Source organism: Neolamprologus brichardi, chromosome 16 (assembly GCF_056152115.1).
Source record: "Neolamprologus brichardi isolate AB-2024 chromosome 16, ASM5615211v1, whole genome shotgun sequence".
Taxonomy (NCBI): Eukaryota; Metazoa; Chordata; class Actinopteri; order Cichliformes; family Cichlidae; genus Neolamprologus; species Neolamprologus brichardi.
Genome location: NC_142119.1, coordinates 5,303,136 through 5,322,297, shown reverse-complemented (window position 1 = coordinate 5,322,297; position 19,162 = coordinate 5,303,136). Strand labels below are relative to the sequence as shown.

Below are 19,162 nucleotides of genomic sequence, written 5' to 3'. Positions count from 1 at the left end.
AATCAGATACTATAAACATTCAGCAGAATACAGTTGGGTGCTACAACCTAATACACATCCTCTCTTTGTTAAACCAGGGAAAGTGTAGACATTATCCTGCATATAATTTTTGTCTACGTAAAAGTCTGTGTGTTACTGTCATCATACAAGCAGTGTTGCTAAATTATACACCAGATAAATCCATGAGCAAGGATCCACAAGTATTACAGGAGTCTGAGCAGTTGCACTCCCAAATAGATTCTAACACCTTCATATAATTTTGATTAGTTATTTTATTATTTTCTTAAATTGCGACAAACACACTTGGAAACAGCATTCCAGATTGACTGTAATTAGACTAAATGAAATTAATAAAGCAAAGTTCCTCTGCATATGACTGCAGTCCTGTTGTTCAAAGGTTAGAAAAATAAGCCTAGACACTTGCGTGCTTCTCTTTGTAACTTTAATGAACACATCTCTTTCTGAGATGTTCCATCGTCACCCAACTGAAAAGAAAGCCCAAGTCTCAGCAAGGGGAACAAAGCACATCATAGTTCATTGTGGTATCAAAGGCCCCCCACAGAACAGTAAGAGTTCCCCATTACGCACCTGTCTGTCTCCTGCTAGCTTGAAAGAAACTAATCACATGTGTGTGATGTGTGGGTGTGTTTGTGTGCAGGGTCTCGTGGTGATGTCTGCAGTGCTGGAGGAGGTGGTCAGCAGCATCCTGAAGGGTCGCATCCCAGCCATGTGGATGAAGAAGTCCTACCCCAGCCTCAAATCGTTAGGAAGCTACGTCAACGACTTCCTAGAGCGACTGACGTTCTTGCAGGTGACTAAAACAAGAGAACTGCATCAAATAAGTGGGATTCTGGTCTGTTGACTGGAGTTTGGCTATAAGGATTTTGCTTTTTTTTGAGCCAAAGGTGAGCATACTTGGATGAGATGGTGGCTAGTGAGTTTGTTTAGGAAGCTGCATTTGAAAAGTGCACAGGTGTAACAGAGAAAGTAACATTTTACTTCCAGCCCATCTAAGTCCTTTACTGTGAATTAAGCTCATGTACTTACCAGATCAATGCATTAAAATTTTCCAACATGCAGCAAAAGGCGATAAACATCACCAACAGGTTCAGATCAGCTCTTCAAGTTACAGGAGCGAGGCCTCGCAGACCGTGTTGTTCAACCCTAATGTCGATAACTCACCAGGTTAAACTGGAAAAAATCTATGCCTACAGTTTTAATGGATGAAGGTATTGTCTAAAACTTTCGGAGAGCATCTTGGGGTTAGTATCTTGCCCAAGGATATTTGGCACAACTGGAGCAGACAGGGATTGAACCACCAGCCTTCCAATTAGTGGAGAACATGAGCTAAAGTCATGCCTTTATATAAGTCAGGTATTATCACAGCACAAAATAAAAATAGTAAAGCTGATTAAAAATTAAATAACAACATAAAAATGTTTTAATAAGGTATTAACTGCATTTTTTATACATAAGTGATATGGATGAAAAACTTAAGTCATTGCATACTTTTGCTGTATAACGATCTGCCTTAAGCTGTGCCACACTTGGCACGCTCACACAAGAGTGCTTTATTCCACAGTGGCTTATCAACACGGAGGAGGCAGGGAGATCTGCTGTATTATGCATTTTAATCATGAGCAGAGTTGGCACTGGAAACACTTGCAGCCACATGACCTACCATGTGAGTCTGCAAAGTGAAGCGCTTCATCGAACAGTGCTGTCAGTTCCCACGGCAGAAATATCCTCCTCCTGTTAGTACCCACTCAAATGAAAAGAATACTGTGTGTGTGTGCATCCACTCACAACTCCCTAAAAGTGAGCTGGAAAGTGCTGTGTTTCTTAACTGTGACTGCATGTTTGTTTAGGAGATGTTTCTGTATTCATAAATGTTAACAGGGATTATTATTTTTACCAACAAGTAAAAAAGGAGGAAAAATTAAACTTTTGACCCCACAGTGCGGGGATTTGGTGTTTTGTTGTTCTGTGAGAGGATTTTGCTGGCGTGGGTTGGGTCCACCTGCAAACCAGTACAAAGTTGCTCTAAAGATCATATTCATCATCTTTTCCAGGAGGACAATGCCCCCATCCAGACGGACGTGAGGGGTCTGCGATTGGATGAAATTGTGATCGCTTTTGTTTGAGGGCTGGGGGTCGAAGGCTACAAGTGTTTTCCTATTCCTTTAGTGATTTCCTGAATTGGCAGGTTACATTTATTGTAATACCACAGCACTAGCATGTGGCATGCTAGTGCTGTGCCTCAGTGTGTGTCGCTTGATTTGTGGTCCAGACTGAAACATCTCAGGGATCAAGTGAAGAATTCAGTTTTCACATTACTGTCATTTAAATAACATATGTGCTGTAATTCCTTTTGTTTGTATAAGTCAGGAATTATCACAGGTTAAATTAGCAGCTCAACATAATATTAAACATATTGTACTTTAGTTACCTGCAGTGTGTAATGTTGACATGGACTTTCTTGTTCTTCTGTGCATTTATTTTTTGACTTGCTTTTTCTCCCTGACTGTTTTGACTGTAAATGTCTTCTTTTCCTCTGTGTGTGTTCAGGACTGGTACGACAAGGGCGCGCCTGCTGTATTTTGGATATCAGGATTCTTCTTCACCCAAGCCTTTCTCACAGGCAGCCAGCAGAACTACGCCAGGAAGCACACCATCCCTATCGATTTGCTGGGCTTTGACTTCGAGGTCCTGGATGACAGACAGTACAATCGGCCTCCAGCGGACGGTAGGATGCTGCTAGGAGAAAGAAAACAGCAGATAGGATGAGGGAGCGTGGCCTTGGGTTAATAGTGTAAGCAGGGTATTAGGACAGGTTTTCTAAAGGCCCCTCTCTTTAAATGAGGGTAAATAAAAGATACGGGGAAGATGGAGAGCACTTGTAGTAGGAAGGAATCTGAGAGATGAAAGAGGGGAATTCAAAATGAGGTTTCAAAGCAGAGAGCGAAATGAGAGGAACACAAGTGGTGGGTGTAGGAGAAGAAACAAACAGATGAAAAGTGACACAAGGCTGACTGAATACGAGAGGAGCAAAGTATAAAGCGAGAAAGTAAGTTAAAGTAAAGCATCCCTGCCTCTCTCTTACATGCGGGCCTGCATCAGCCCCTCGCTGTGCCTCCAGCTCCGCTGTGAGATTCTCAGTCAAAGTCTCACATAAAGTCTCACCCTCAATCAGCTCCCTGCTGGGCCCCCACCAAGCTAACACAAGCTATACTGCCAAGCTACAAATCTGACAGTGTGTTTGTGCATTTGGGTGTGTCATACTGTAGGGGTGCCAACATCTAGTTATCTCTAAGTCATGCCCCCTTTTCCAGCCTATTAGAGGAAGAGCCTGCTGCACTCTGCAAACAAGCAGAGGTCAGTTCAGCTTAATTCATGTAGAAATGTGTTTGTCCAAAGCTGCAGTTTGTAGAAGGTAATTTGCGGATTTTAATACCACAGTAAGAATGAATTGTGTGTGTTTGTGTCAGGTGTGTACATCAGAGGTCTGTTCCTTGATGGGGCGCGCTGGGACAGAAAGACCAAACGTCTTGCTGAGTCCTATCCCAAAGTGCTGCATGACTCCATGCCTGTGGTGAGCATTCGGCATTGCATTCATGTTTGTCGTCACCTTTTATTTCTAGTAATTTTGTGCGTTTTATTGAATTTTTTGCAGCTGTTGTGAGCCCTCACAAGTACAGCGCATCCTTATGGAGTTTTTCAGGGCTGATAAACAGCCTAAAGGCATCATTTAGTTTTCACTCAGCACTATTTTCTATTCCAGATTTAAGCACCAGTGTCAAAGCAAAAAATCATGATGTGTATGGCAGAATAAGAGGAAAAAAGCATTATTTGTAACCAGCTGATAATTCAGTGGAAAAAAAACACAAAACTTTGAAATGACTGGATTTGAAAGGCCTCGGTTGGAAGGTAAACGCTGCAGCGCGTGTGTGAAACTGGCTTATGAATGCCTTCCTGGTGAGGCCCCATGCAGAAACACGTAGAGAGAAGCGTGTTGGTTTACACTTTATATTACAGCTAGTGGATTTGAAAGCTCATTGTGGGCACTGTTAAATGAATTTGTGGAGCTGATAGCAAAACACTGCAGGCACCAAAAAGGCCCCAAAAAGCCGTGTTGCATAACAAATTCTTACATAAAGTTTGCAGGGAGGAGGTTTATTGATTGTGCTTGTGTGAATCCCTCTGGCCATCAGAAAGAAAAAGTTTTTAATTGTTGCGTTGCTCGTAAACCCCAGTGCGACAGCTATTACTTAAGAAGGGACAAATACTGCAAAGGAAGCGAGCAGCAGCCACTGTGGGTGTAGCTGCTGCTTCACCCAGGACGATGTTCTCTGGACTCGGCTGCAGCCTCAGCACTATTTTACATTCTGCCTGCAGGACACTTGTCTCCTTCCCATCCTTTTATTAATTAGCAGGGCATGCTGTGGCATATGAAAGCAGACTGACAGAGTGATGGAAGTAAGAGCCGGTGGCTCAAAGCAGCCACTGATCAAGTTTTCCTTACGGTTTGAATCTTTTCCAGTCTCTCTTCTTCACAATGCAGTCAGCGCCTATGAATTATGCACGAGACTGACTTTTTTTTTTATATTCAGACAGTTCAGGGCAAGTTATTAACAGAATCAGTTCTTGACAAGAGCGGAACTTAATTAAAAATGTGTTTATTATTTGTGGGGAGAGAAAAAAGCAGCACAACAGAGGCTGCCGCGCCTGCCTTTGAAATGCAAATCTTCGCTGAGGCGCCCGTTATGGAACCAGATGAGCAGTTTTTCAAGCTGCAAGTCTACAAACAGTTTTTGTTTTTTTGTTTTTTAAAGATGTTTTTTGGAGTGGCCCAGTTTATCCCTTTTGCATAACCAAGACTTCTTAATAGCCCAAGGGAGCTCTTGCTCGTTAATGCTATTGTTTTATAAGTTTATGTCCCCAAAGTTCCAATTTGTAAGTTAATGTTTGGATAACAAATCGAGAGCCAGGTTAGTTTCCACTGCAGCGAATGCTTATCGCTCCATCCTGACCTCTGAACCCCTTTGAAGACACCCACGCCCATCACAGTGCATTTATCCTGCAATCGGGGCTGTTTCCTTTTGTGTGTCATGAGTGGAGGCGAAGCAAACCCCCAAAGCCAGCTGAATTATTCCACCAGTCAAATCTTATGAAAGGAAAAAAAACCTCTACACGACCGCGGCTGCTTTCCAAACTCTAAACAGATCACACCCCAACACTTTGAGGTGCGACCACCCCATCTCGTCCCCTCTGTAACACTCTGTGCTTCTCTCTGTCAGATGTGGTTGAAGCCCATGAAGCGAGGCGACATTCCTGAGAGGATGTGTTATCTGGCGCCAGTCTACAAGACGAGCGAGCGACGTGGCACCCTGTCCACCACTGGACACTCCACCAATTATGTCATCGCCATGACACTCAACTCCAACGTTCCTGCAGAGCACTGGATCAGAAGAGGGGTCGCTCTACTCTGCCAGCTCAGCTCGTAGTCTCAGCTTTGGCTTACGTCTGGATTTGTTTCACACTCTGACGTGTAATTAAAAAAATCGGGAACAGAAACCGACGCAGGCTCTCTGGGCTTTTTTTCAGAATGTCACAAACCTGCAACACCAAAAAATGACACCAATAATCAGCCACAAAACACACAAGAGCACGTGTCGTACACAATGTCAGTGCCACGATGCATCAGCTGGACGACATCAGTGAGGCTGGTCGAGCTCCTGTAAAGGACCTCTTCACGCTGCACTGGATAATAACACAAACCACAATCTTCTCCTAAACCTAACCAAGCTTATTATAGTTAAATAAAACTACAACCAGATATCAAAAAGAAACATTTTAGTTAACTGGTTTTGTGAACTTGGAAAACTAAAATGACTTAAAATATGGAGGTAATACATTTGGTTTTAGTACCAGTTAAAACATTTATTAAAACTTGCTGATGAGGCACTGATGGACACATTTCTTGAGGCTTTGAGTGTCTACAAGACCAAAAAGACATATGCCCTCCACACATAATCATAATCATTACAAAGTCTGACAGTGATCTAACAGAATAAAAACTAAACTCAGTCTGTTTCTGCCGGAGGTTTCTTCCTGTTCAAAGGAAGTTTTTCCTTCCCACTGTCGCCAAAGTTCTTGCTCATAATGGGTGATATTGTTGGGTTTTCTCTGTATTATTGTAGGGTTTACTTTACAATATGAAGTGTCTTGAGGCGACCGTTGTGATTTGGCGCTGTATAACTAAAATTGAATTCAAAATTGAAAACTGTAATAACACTGAACTTCAAAAAGTTGTTTCTTAACACCGAAAGTGAAAACCAGCAAATCCATCATAGAGACAAAAGCTGCACTCTCATACTTGTTTAACCTTAATTTACTTCACTGTCACCTCCTGATCTCAACTCCTTATAGAAGGATTCTTAGCGCCAATAGTCCTGATCTAGATACCTGACACCGTGTGCAATAGCAGCATCGGACAGATACATGCGAACCCTGGAATAAAATCACAGCTTTTCTAATGAACAGGGCACTGACTCAGCTGCACAGTCTGTTTGGTTTCTTCATAGATCCATCTTCCAGGTCACTCATTTACAAACCAGCTTCAGCAGATAAAGTGAGGGGAGGATTGGCAGGAGTGCTGCCAACAGGGTTTCTCTGCTCTCTTCCGCCAATTTGTGCCGGTGTGGATAAATGTGAGAGTCAGAGCGCAGTTTGACGGGTTTAAGAAGCAATTATTACGCATTAGCTCGAGCAGATGTTCAGGTGATATATGTGAGAAGGAAACTGGTGGACAGAAGGTCTGTGGACTACATCTGCCAATTACCGGTGAATTTGTTGTGGTAAATATAAGAGACGGGCACCAAGGGGCAAGATTATGGCAGAACCATCAAAGATCAGGAGTCCACGAAGTTTCCAGAGTTTATTTTCCTTCCGTAGGGGAGAATGTACAGACAGGCAAAAAGCAAGGATATCACATTTTGCATTTTATATCCAGGTCACTAAACAAATATACACAGAGCAAAGCAAATATGATCATGGTCTTTTTGCCTGAGAAACAGTGAGGAAACTTTGGGCGATGTGTCACAAAGTCTTACTGAGCACTCAACAGGGTGGTAAAGGTTTAAATTATTTAAAAAAATAAAAATAAAACAGTCAATATTGGAGAAAAACAATCAAATAGATGTAAACTTATATTTTAAAAAGGGGGAAATAATAAGCTTCATTTGATTCTGAATTAAAATACATTCAGGTCCCATTGCACTAAAATTCCATGTGAACATAAGATGAAATAATAAAACACTTATACAAAGAATAACCGTGCAGATAATAAGACGACTGCGGTCGCAACATAATCTGCTTCAAAATAAAAAATTTTTAAAAAAAGGCTTGTAACACCGTCACAATACACCCTGGACAACCTCCCATGATCTTCACACAGTTCATTTAAAAAGGAACAAAAAGTTTTCACCGTTTTTACTCTTGCAGTACAAAGAATAAAACACCCAACACATCTGTACCGCTTCACTCATGCTTCATGCATGATTCAGTCAGATCAGTGAGACTCACGACGATTTACAGCCAGTTAAGACAGACGATGGATGTCACACAGTGACAGGATAACTGAAGTCTGCGTGCTCCAGCAGCTGAAGCTAGGATTGGTAGCTTTAGCATGTGAGCCACAGAGCAGCCAATGGAATGTCGGGGTGGGCGGGATGATGGGTGGCGTCAAGCACCAGCTGCTGAAAATCCACACTGTGGCCAGTTTGGGCACAGCCAGCACAGTGACTACACATGGTTGGAAAAATACTCCCATTAAATAACCTTTGTGCTTTGGATCGATAACCTGGTTAATCGATTACTAGAAGTGCTGGGACGTTTAGAAGCACTGGAGTGTACTGCTCTTTGCGTCATCTGTCACAGATTGTCGGGAATTCATTCTTCAACAAACACTTTTAGCAGGAAGAATTTTTAGCTTCAACTTTTAGCTGCACAACAACTGACGCTAGACAGACCTCATGTATTTACAGTACATCTACAGATGTATGCCTCATCAGTGAAGATGAGACAACTGAACCTCCTACCATAACTACAGACCACAGTTTGGTCCAATGGGACAAAGCACCTTTCAGGAACTCAAAGAGGCACCCTAAACAAAAATCGAGTAAACTACAACACTTGTTATGAAGATAAAAATAAGTTTAATTCACATTTTGAAGTCGGTGACTCTCAAAGAGGCCTAAGTAAGAAACGTTCTCATTTAGCTGAAGATAGTTAGACCCTTACAGAACAAAGTTGGCTGGACGTTTGCAGCATTTGGTTCCCAAAGTAGACAAAAAGAAAACACTGATTACTGTAAATGCTAGTGTGTAAAGGCTTTGGCAGCTGTTAGCAGCAGCTGTCAGTAACCCTTTTCAGACACGCTTTAAAAAAACAACAACTTTCATTTACTGGATCTGAATGTTCCCAATTTAGTTTTTAGATGCGCTCCATACAGACATATTTTGATGACTTTAGTCACATTGGCTTTGCGTGTATTTGCATCTACTCCCACTAAGAAACCTTTGGGTTGGCGGTCTGATGCCAGCAGCAGTAAAAAACATTAAAAATCTCTAAAAACAGTTTTTGTCTCAATTATAACAGAACTATTCAAAGCACTGAAGAAGAAGAAACCTATGTTTGAATTACAGAATACTGTCACTTGTTACCTATCCCATGTCTGAAAAGGGCTACTACAAACTACAAAGGTTTAGTAGTCTTAAAAAAATTAGGCGGTAAAACGTAATTCTAAGGGCAAAACTAAAGTTAATGGCAGCAAAAATAAAATAAAAACTGAGTAATTAAGACAATCTCCCACACACAAACAGCTGAATTCTTTTCTGTTTTGATACTGCAGCTTAAAACTGTCAGCGTATTTTGCAGGTGAAGCAACACCAGCTAAAATAGTTTATTCCACATGTAGCAGCCAGCGTCGCTTTAAGGGCACTGTGCGATGCAGCTGTGGAGCTGCTCCAGTGGCCGGGGCTTGGCACGACGGCGTTTGATACACGACGTGATCACATAAGACGGCGACGATGGATGGCAGGTGAAACACACACCACAGATGTACGCGGCACAGCTGACAGGACACAGCACAGAGGGGATGAGAGACGAGGACACGGGGAGGTGTACGACGACAACACACTAACAACAGGTGATGATGGATAGGCGGCGAGCTGCTGAGCCGTGACAGCTGCCTCTCTGTATGAACACACGCCCTGCACCACCTCACTATCTACATTATTTTATTCTTTTAAACGTTCAGAACAGAGGTGTATCCTGGTTGGGGCATAACTTTGCTCCTCCGTCACTCTGCCTCTTTATGTTTCACAGGGAGCAGACAGATTGGAACTGACGGAGGAGAAGTGATGGAGGAGCAGAGTATGAACAACACTACCAGAGTCATGAGATATGCATAAGCTACCGCAGCATGTTTGGAATGGAGGCACAGGCCATGAACGAGACACGTTGCATGCAAGACCGGGCCGTTACATTGCAAACAGAGCAAGTTAAGGCCAAGAACAACACTGATACATCCAGCTCTCCCCTCCTTCTGCTTCCTCTGTCCTCCACTAGAAGCCAAAATCGAAAACAATGCGGTCTTCGAAGATGGCGATGAGCAGCATGATGGCGAACCCAGTCAGCATGCCCAGGTTCTGCAGGATAAAGTGTCCCAGCTGGCACCGCTTGTGGTCCTCACTGTCCCCGTGAAGCATTTCTGGCAGCTATAAAAGAGACAAAGTAACCAGTTGGGATAAGACTCAGACTTTCTGGGATTAGCGTTGCAGATCAGGAGGCAACGAGAATACGAGCGACTGCCCGTGTGTGGGAGAGTAGAGGGAGTTAGGGGGACAATTATCACTCTGGGGCTGTGGAGCACGCTCAGCCAACTCACCATATCCACCAGAGCCACATAAAGGAACATGCCAGCTGTGATGGCGAAGATCCAGTTGGTGACATTGTGCGTGTACTGGCCCACCGCGGTGCCAATCAGCATGCCAACGTAGGCCATGAGGGCTGACAGCAGATTGTAGACAATAGCCTGCTTCACCGACATCCCGGCTTTCAGCAGCACCGCAAAGTCACCTGTCGGCCAGAAGACACACTCGTTTAAACAACAACACACACACACACACACTGTGTGTGAGGTAAAAGCAGAATAACAGCTGTATGTCCGAGTTCTGTTTACCGTCTAAAAAGTGACATACTCTTTGTGGAGTACGAACTCACTTCGTGTAGTTTTACTTATTTTTCCGGTTTATTCCATGACTCACTTCGCCTTCAGTGATGAGGTGAGCTTGTTCTAAACAAACCTTCCCACACGCATCCACCACCACCACTTTCTGTCTTCACATGGGTGGGGAAAAAACCAGAGTCGCACTTCATATACTTATGATTACATATGCATGCAGTAGCCTCTCTACCCTCTTCAATCATCGCTGGGGCCAAATGCGAGAAGAGGCCCGAGTCTCAGCGGAAACGCCCTGGATTTGGAGAGAGAGATGAATACTGAGAAGGGGGGTGGCCTACATTTCCTGCGCCGTGTAACAAGCGGCCTCTTTTCCTCGCTAATTACCACAATGAATATATTACCACTCTGCTCTCATCCATCAATCAACCCCGGAGAAAAGAGGAGAGAACTTAACAGAGACGGTCCACGCACACCTCGCTTCACTGGCATTTTTTTTTTTGTCAGCACCCCTCTTCAACTTTTCCTACTTCCCCCCGTTCCAAACCGTCAGACACTCAGACACGCCTGCTGCCGCCTCATCTACCGCAATTAACACACCCATCACTGCCAATTAGTTTCACTCTGGGTGGTTAAAGAACCCTTATAATCATCATCTTTTCCATCCAGCTGCCAGTCAGGGGACAGTCTTTGTGTTGAGGAGGAGCTGAGAGGTGCACTTGTCAAACTGCTGCGTTTGTTTGACAGGCTGCCCGACGGGGGTGAAAGCACGACAGCGAGCGCTGCTGAAGAAACGGGCACCGAATCAACAGGAAATGTGAAATTACACGGGGACAAAGGGACCGAGCTCGCATATCTCCACATAACGCTCGAGACGAGATTTCGGTGCTGCAGCAGTTAGCCATCTGGAAACTTAACATAGAGATAAAGGATTTTTAAAAATGCGTTCTTTATATCTATATATAGATATTTATATATATCTATAGCAGCAGACAGATTGGAACTGACGGTATCTCTCTCTCTCTCTAGAGATAGATAGATCTAGATATATAGATCTATATCCAGAAATATATCTATCTATAGATATATATAGATAGATAGATATATATGCTGATTTTTTAAAATAAATTTTGCAGACACAGTCATTAACTGGTACTTTCTGCTAAGCGCTTTAATATTACAGACTCAAAAGCCTGTTTCTTCTCCTCTACTCATTTTCCCTCTAAAAACACAACAATAAGAGAACAGGGTGCTCTTGATCAACACAAGGGGAGGGGGCAGCCAGACAAACCTAGGTTATTATTCACCAGTTCACACGCAGCGGTAACTGACACTAGTCTATTCATCAAGAACACAAACGAGGCAATGAAGCTGCGGCACAATGAGACACATCATCAGTACTGATCTGCTGTGGACGGGCCCATTGTCTGTCTTCTTTGCCCCATCCTCTTCCTCTCTCTATAAACAAACGGGCAGAGGAGAGCACTGCGGCGTTATTTACAAAAAAACAAGCATCCCTGAACAAAGCTGCTCACTGCTGCTGAATCACAGTGAATCAAACGGCTCCTCAGAGGAGGATAGCTGAATGCAAACGAGAGCACCGGCAGCTGTATTGAACAGCGTGTGCCAGGCTCAGTATATCATCTGCTCTGACAGATATTGGCGAATCATCTCAGTGCCGTCATGTGAAAGCCATTAATTTACCAAAAAACCCCAGCATTTTTCTGGAGTGAAGAGCACAGCGCTGATTATTGACGCCACTGGTTTTTTAACAAGTTTCAAGGGACGGAGGGTTGCGAGACTCGCTCTGATTGAAGTTTCAGTTCAAGTAAGACGAGAGCTTTTCAGCGCGAGGCGGTGATTTAGACGCTGATTATCATTACGGGAACCAAAGCCTCCACAAAACAGCTTTGTTCCACTTGTTGAATAAATGAAGCGTGCAGTGTCTTGTGTGTAATGAGTAAATGAGTTGCTTTTGACAGTTTTATTTATTTTATCCCCCCTTCACAGTGTCTTAGTGCACGTACCGAGTTCATGAGGTAATTCGTGGCAGAAAACAGCCACTGATGTGCTGATGCCACCTGTCAGGTTTGCACTGAACGCAGCGCCTGTAGAGTTCAAAGTGTCAGAGAAAAGAGAAAGAAACAGACCATTAGAGGAAACTACAGACTGCTGTGCGTCTACCAGTTAAATATTAATCTTCTGCCAAAAGACTGCTGGTGGTAGCTTCATGCTTGGTATAAAAAAAAACAAACCATATTTTATAGTAAAGCACCATGTTTCCAGACTTCAACATGGACCCATTAGGCCTTATTTTCTGTCAGACATGTGCCGTTACATGACTGGATATTAATATTAAATGACTAAAGTGAAGAATTTCATCTATTTAAAAGTGATCTCAGATCTAAAAGCTCAAGCTTTTATAAACTCTAAAACTAAAAGCTCGAGAGACAGATATGGGAGCTGGGAGTGATGTCAAGCCCAGCTCCCACTGCTTTCCTCATCTAATGGGCATCATTTGGAAAACTGCTGGTATTTCAGTCTCTGCTTTCAGTGCCACTAGATTTAAATCCTGTATGCTGGTGAGTTACAAAGTCGTGGTACCTATGGCGAGGCCATCGCTGAAATTGTGCATGCCGTCTCCCATGATGACCATCCAGGCAATGCTGGCTATCCCAGCGTCCTTCATCTCCTGATCCGAGTGGCAGTTTCCTCCATGAGAGTGACCGTGTCCGTGCGAGTGCTTCTTGGTTTTACGTCCATTCTCCTTGGCGGGGGACTGACCGAGGTTTGCGGGTGCCAGCGGCGTCTTGTTGGTGGGAGAGTCGGGCGTCTGGAGCTCGGTGAGCTGCGTGTCGTTGTGGCTGTTGTCGCAGGAGACAGCTGTGCTGTCGGGGTCTGGCAGAGGGAGGAAATGTTAACGGGAGGACCAAAGGAGCTAAAGCTGGCGAGCTGCTGTAAAGATTCACGAACAAACACTAACCTTCATTGAGCGGCTTAAGGTGGAGCCACTCTGCATCCGAGCGCCGATTTAACTTATGATCTGACAACTTCCTGCCAATCTTGCCCTCCTCATTCACCTTCTTCATGCCCTGTGAGCAACAATGCTCATTATATATATATATTTATACACATTTCTTACACTGTGTTGCTTCAAAAGAGTTTGAACAAAAGACAAAACCTAAAGCAGAAACAGAGGTTTAGCGTCTGGTAACGGCCCACTCCATCACCTGCAGCTGGATCAAGGTAACTCACCCTCTGGTCTTTGTAGTGCTTAAACATGCCAATACAGTGTTCGATGATGAAGAGGAGGTAGATGCCGGCCAAGGCTGTAAGCCCCTTCCACACTCCATCAAAAGCTGTTGCCATATCTTCTTCCTGGTCGGCCCCATGTTTGCTGTGATCGTGCTGCCCTTGAGACTGAAGACAGGAAGAGGAGCAACAGATGACTGAGTGACACATGACATTCACACATTCATCAGAGCAGTTCAACCTCGACTCACTAAGAGGAAACAGTTACAAAACTGTTCAGTGGAACGGACGTTTTCATGTCATCAACATAAAAAATAGATGCTATAATTATCCACAGTATACAAGTTTAACAGAGTTAACAGTTGCTGATTTCCTTTTCTACATAGATGTTAAGGCTGTTAAGTCTCGCGTCAGGTCAGAGGTGACATAACATTTGCAATAAATTCTCAAGATCATTTTTATTTTACTCAAAGGGTTTTTAATTCTATTCTAATAACGTTTAATATAAAGAATTTCTCTTTTCTTTGACTTCATTAAATGTCTGTTTCCATTTCACAGCGATAACATCAACGTGTTAAAATTAACTCTACGAAGCCCGAACCATGAACAAACTATATAAGTATTTTTAATATGGAGCAAGCAATTTTGTTTTTTGGGGGACAAAAAAAACAAAAACACACTGATGATCTGGAGGTGTCTCACAAAAACTCAGGTATCAAATATCACAATGGATGTGAATGAAAGTCGTTTGTGGTTCAGTATTTAAAAATGAAGAAACATGAAGCCACCGTTCTTCTGATTAACCCACAGAATCCACACGTTCTGGTTCAATTCATTTCCACTGACGGAGCAAGTTGTGCTTGTAGTTTTAGGCTCTTTGTCACAAAAAGGTCATTTCTGTTACCACTTTAACCCACTTCCATCGATTGCACAGGGGACGCTAAGGCACCACAAAGACATTATTCCTGTGTTTAGAAGCTGCCGTCTGTCTTTTGTACTTACGTGAGGCAGCAGGTGAAGGAGAGCGTCACCACTGAGCGTGCCCACTGCCAACGCTACCAGAAAGGTGAGCAGGAACTTGAAGCACGATTGCTTGAGGATGGGCACGAGTACGACCCCCAGCAGAGACAGCAGGCTGATGATGGTGATGGACACAAATCCCCAAATCCAGACCCACACTGGAGGAGGAACAATAAACACAGAATAAATTAAATGATAAAATATGAGTATTATTTATCGGACAGCTTATTTTTCCCCCCATTTGTTTGGTGAGGACTTTTTATTTTAGAAAAGGTACAAAATAAACGCTTTTTTCATTTCCAGTCAAACAACGAGAGACGACACCATCAGCTGCAGCTTTATCGTCACATGGCTCGTGGCTGCAGGTGTTTTCCCCCACATTGTTCACACGTGAAGGGAAGCACCCTCCAGAGGTTTTAAATCCATGTGTCCTTGTGATGACACACGATGCCTAAAGCAAAAAACACGAGGTGACATTTCAGCAGAATTCTTCTCGCCTCATTTTTCATTCAAGGCCAGAGTCAAGAGACGTGAAGCGCCAGAGAAAAAGTGAGAAAGGTACACTATCATTTAAACTGTCAGTCGAGCTGTCTGCCAGGACGGTCTCAGAAGCGAGAAAAAGTTTTGTCGTCAAACACGACAAAGTGTTTAATGTGGTATGAAATTCCATGTCGCACCAAAGCTGGTCTGTGCTCTCTAAAGCGATGCTGGTCCTTCACTGCTGACATTCACCTAAAGGACATCTATTGACTGAAACACTTAGTGCATGTAATGCACATATTACAGACAATTGACTTCAGGGAGGCTATTTGAGAACCATGACACGAAACACAAACAACACTCACCAGCATATTTCAGAGACTTTTTTGTTAACTATGTTAACAAAATGTTCAATGTTGCAGCTGTTTGTGAGGCCAAACAAGTTTTCTCCAAACTGTTTTCCATATGACAAACAGGTTTTGGTGGAGCTTCAGTCATGCATACAGCCGTATCACAGGTGACACAGAGCCAGCAGGAAAAACCGACAGGCAGACCTTCTCTCCTCTTCTATTTGGTCCCAGGTGGCGGAGCTTTTGAAGACATGATCTGAAACGTGCCTTACACCTGACGGTCTTTAAAGAGGCTGAATCAAGCTGTTACTGTACCATTACACAGCTGTGGGATTAAAAAAACACTGCCAAAGACATCTCTCCCCAAGCGCCAGGCTCACTACTCAGAAACAGGAGGCTGGAGATCCTCCTGGGGAAAGTATTGTGTACTGTGTACAAGTAGTGTGTCTGATGCTCCGAATTAGCTTTTGGGAAGCTACTCTTTTCCTCTGAAGCCATGAAAAAAGTCAGTATTTGACTTTAACAAATGGTATATTGTCTTACATTGTCTAACATCTGGATTAGATGCACGCAACTAATTCAGACTCTCCTTTAATTTGCCACCAGGATCTGTGTGCGATGGATTTACTTGTTGACGCCCCTTTGACAGTGGAGTGAATTCAAAGCACAGGTCGAAGCTGAGCACTGAGACTCTTTGAGCCATTTGGATTCAGGCTGTAACGTGCACGACATTGTGCTGATGTTTTTTTATTCCCTCATTAATTAGACCGACTTGGGCTAAAATCCTCATAAACCTCCCAACATTACTCTCTGCAGTTTATACACCGTAATGACGGACATGTTGGATACAGTTCACCAACATCAATTAAAAGGTTCTCCTCTCGCTGGCTCCTTCCCTCGGCTCTCCCTGTTCACTGTGTTCCCATACAGTACTTTGTGTAACATCACGCAGCATCATCTTTTAGTTTGTTCAATTAACTCGTGCCCGCAGGACTTCAGACTACTGGAAAATGCTTCGTTTTGACGTTTTATTAAAGTCTTCACAGATATATTCATCTTGGCCACAAGGCTCTGGGTGTGAACTGAAAGCCTGCCCACCTTCCATTTAAATCTTCTGTTTGTACAAGGCAGCCAATCGGATGAAAGCTGGCTTTAAAAAAAAAAAAGAGAGAGAAAGAAAAAAGCCTCGTTTGTGTGTCTCAAAGACCCAGTTTAAGATAAATAAAGATGATTTTGTTTGTGGATGGTGATCATGTAAAGCTACTCCAACGTGTTCAGAAAAGTGAACAGAAATAACCAAATCTTGCCTTTAATTCGAAATAATCCTGCCATCAAAATATTTCCTCTGAGGAAAATGTTCCTCTCAAACTGGCAAAAGGGCGTGAATGACGAAGGCTTCTAACACGCCCACTTATAACATATGATTGCTCCTGGGCTCGCCATGTTTCCTCACACTGCAGGCGTGAAAGAAGAAAGAGCGTTTCTGAACATTTTACGCACTCGACTCCCACGAGAACCTTTGAAAAGTCAGCACTCTTTGCTCTGTCCTCTGCAGCTCACTCAAACAGTATGCTGAACCCGGCAGCGAGCGCAGCACAAGCCACGTCCTGCGTGAAAGCCCCTTGAGGCAGAAGCTGCTCAGCGATTTGACAGAAAACCAGAGAGCGACGCTGAATATCAAGACACCTCCGACGCCTCTGGAGTTTTCTGAAGGTGGAGGACTTTTCCCTGCTGAAGTGGACTTTAGTTTGATGAAGGCAGTCACAAACAGAATCGAGTCGAGCTCGTCGTCCCCCTCCTTCCTTCTCTCTTAATATCACAGGACGATCCTGCCATCTGCACATGTGCCAAGCCATACGTGGGAGTGAAAAGAACGAATGCGGTCCGATGGTGCTTCTATTTAAAAATGAGCACGGCTTTGCAGAATCCCACTAAATAAAATAAATAAAATCATTTTTTTATATAAATTCATCTCATTCCTGCCCTGAGGATGCTTCAAACAACAGCTTGTATTTTCAACCCCTGAAATGCTGTTTTATTTTATTTATTTTTTATGTATCTGCAGAAATGTCACTGTTACCACTAGCATCACAATGCTTGCATCACAATGCTAGTGTCCCCCCCACCTCAGCCAAAAGTGGACCTTTCTGTGTCTGTGCATCATCCTGGTATTTTGGGGCATTTTAGGTATTAGTAACTGTATAATTGTTACAAACAAGAAACCCTCCTTATAATCACAACGGTGAGATTGATGGCCAAACCCTGATTGGTTGGTGCCAGCAGTTTTAGAAGCGTGACAGTAGAGTTATACGAGTTCTTCACAGCTCAGAGAACATGTTTATAAGTGCGCTCTACCTCTTGAAGCAGCAGACTACAGCTATTAGTCTCTTCAGAGCCGCTTTACTGATTCCACACATTACAAAGAGCGGCTCATCGTGAGACAAAACGGTCAATCTGTATTCAAATCTCTTCACTAACACTCACTTTGTTGTTTTTGTCATAACCACCATTTTCAATGTACATTATATAAGTGAAGTTTTACAGATGAATGCTTTCTATTTGTTGCTATCATGCGGAACAACGTGTAACCCTGAGAGGCAACTGTACATCAGCCAGACAGTCCATCGCCACATCACCGCAGGTCCTTCACACTCAAGCAGCTCATCTCCCTCTCTATCTCATTACCTGTATGCAGCTGTGGTTGTGTGGGCTGGTGTATGTATGTGTGTGTGCTTAGGCGTAGACATGGAGGTGGGCAGGGGGTTGCAGCAGGGCGATTTAAAGGCGGTGATAAGGGAACAGAGGAGAGAACGAAAGAGACCAACTTCTCTCCAATTACGCATCTCCTGTGAGCCATGGCTCAGAAAAATGGCCCCCGGTGTCGCTTAGGCTCTCCTAATTGGCACGGCGCAAAAGAAGAGGGGAGTGGGAACCAGAAAGAAGTTAACTGCAAATTTTCCGAGCTCCCCCGCGGATGCCGGCAGGAGGTAAATGAGAGGCAGCTCTGCAGCTTGTGGTGACGTCTATGGTTGAATCTTGGTGCACCATCTCTGAAAATCTAGCGCCTCTAGTTTTGCACTAATGAGGAGCCGTTGCTGCCCTTTTGACTTGTTTGTGCAGTCCTCCTCGTCATCGTTACGCTTTTAAAGAATTATTATTATTAATGTTTTCAGGGGCGGCACACTTTTGCCTGAAGCCCGTATGACACAGGTTTCTCCAGGAGGAAGTGTGTGCTTAACAATTAAGGCACTTTGGGAATTTCTCCAACCTCACAGCTGAACTTCAGTCCCTTTTGTCTAATTCTGTCCCCGGTGTAAACCTATCAAGTGTAAATCTGTCTTTAGTCACAAAAGCCGCTCCTCTAATTAAAAGTAAATCTTACGACCCAAAGTCACTGTGATGTCTAATTTGCAGCATGTACACGAAAACAAACACACTTACACAGCAGGGGTCACACAAAACATGAGAACTCACAAATTAAGACAGAACTCATTATGCTTTTCCCTAATTTTCTGTCATACACAAACCATTATAATGCTGGATATTCATATTTGGCTAAAGTTTCACATAATGAGGTCAGTCCATAGACTCATCCCACAAAGCCAAAAGACTCCGGCTGCTCAATTACAGCAGAAATCATAACTACAGTAATTACAGTTATTTCCCACCAATAATAACTATATTCAACTGTTTAATTTAACACCATGCAGCAGTAGCTACACTTGACCGAGATGAACACCATGTCTTAAGAGACCAACACGGAGACAGACAGAGTAAACTGTTAATAATCCTTCCACAGGCTCACCAATGGTAATTC

At 43.4% G+C, this 19,162-nt stretch overlaps 2 protein-coding genes across 4 annotated transcripts in view; one reads left to right on the top strand and one right to left on the bottom strand.

Annotated features, from left to right (window-relative positions):
• dnah7 (dynein, axonemal, heavy chain 7) overlaps positions 1–5,578 on the top strand; it is a 73,445-nt gene extending 67,867 nt beyond the window's left edge. For both annotated transcript variants that reach the window (XM_087830233.1, XM_087830232.1), the window contains 4 exons: positions 659–811; positions 2,569–2,746; positions 3,489–3,592; positions 5,298–5,578. In XM_087830233.1, coding sequence (XP_087686359.1) covers positions 659–811; positions 2,569–2,746; positions 3,489–3,592; positions 5,298–5,504 — 642 coding nt within the window. In that variant the 3' untranslated portion in view covers positions 5,505–5,578. The remainder of the gene's footprint in view (positions 1–658; positions 812–2,568; positions 2,747–3,488; positions 3,593–5,297) is intronic.
• A 1,356-nt stretch (positions 5,579–6,934) lies between these two features.
• slc39a10 (solute carrier family 39 member 10) overlaps positions 6,935–19,162 on the bottom strand; it is a 33,003-nt gene continuing 20,775 nt past the window's right edge. For both annotated transcript variants that reach the window (XM_087829792.1, XM_087829793.1), the window contains 7 exons: positions 14,498–14,673; positions 13,499–13,663; positions 13,227–13,335; positions 12,848–13,141; positions 12,271–12,351; positions 9,950–10,140; positions 6,935–9,779 (listed from right to left, as the gene is read on the bottom strand). In XM_087829792.1, the coding sequence (XP_087685918.1) occupies positions 9,627–9,779; positions 9,950–10,140; positions 12,271–12,351; positions 12,848–13,141; positions 13,227–13,335; positions 13,499–13,663; positions 14,498–14,673 (1,169 nt within the window). In that variant the 3' untranslated portion in view covers positions 6,935–9,626. The remainder of the gene's footprint in view (positions 9,780–9,949; positions 10,141–12,270; positions 12,352–12,847; positions 13,142–13,226; positions 13,336–13,498; positions 13,664–14,497; positions 14,674–19,162) is intronic.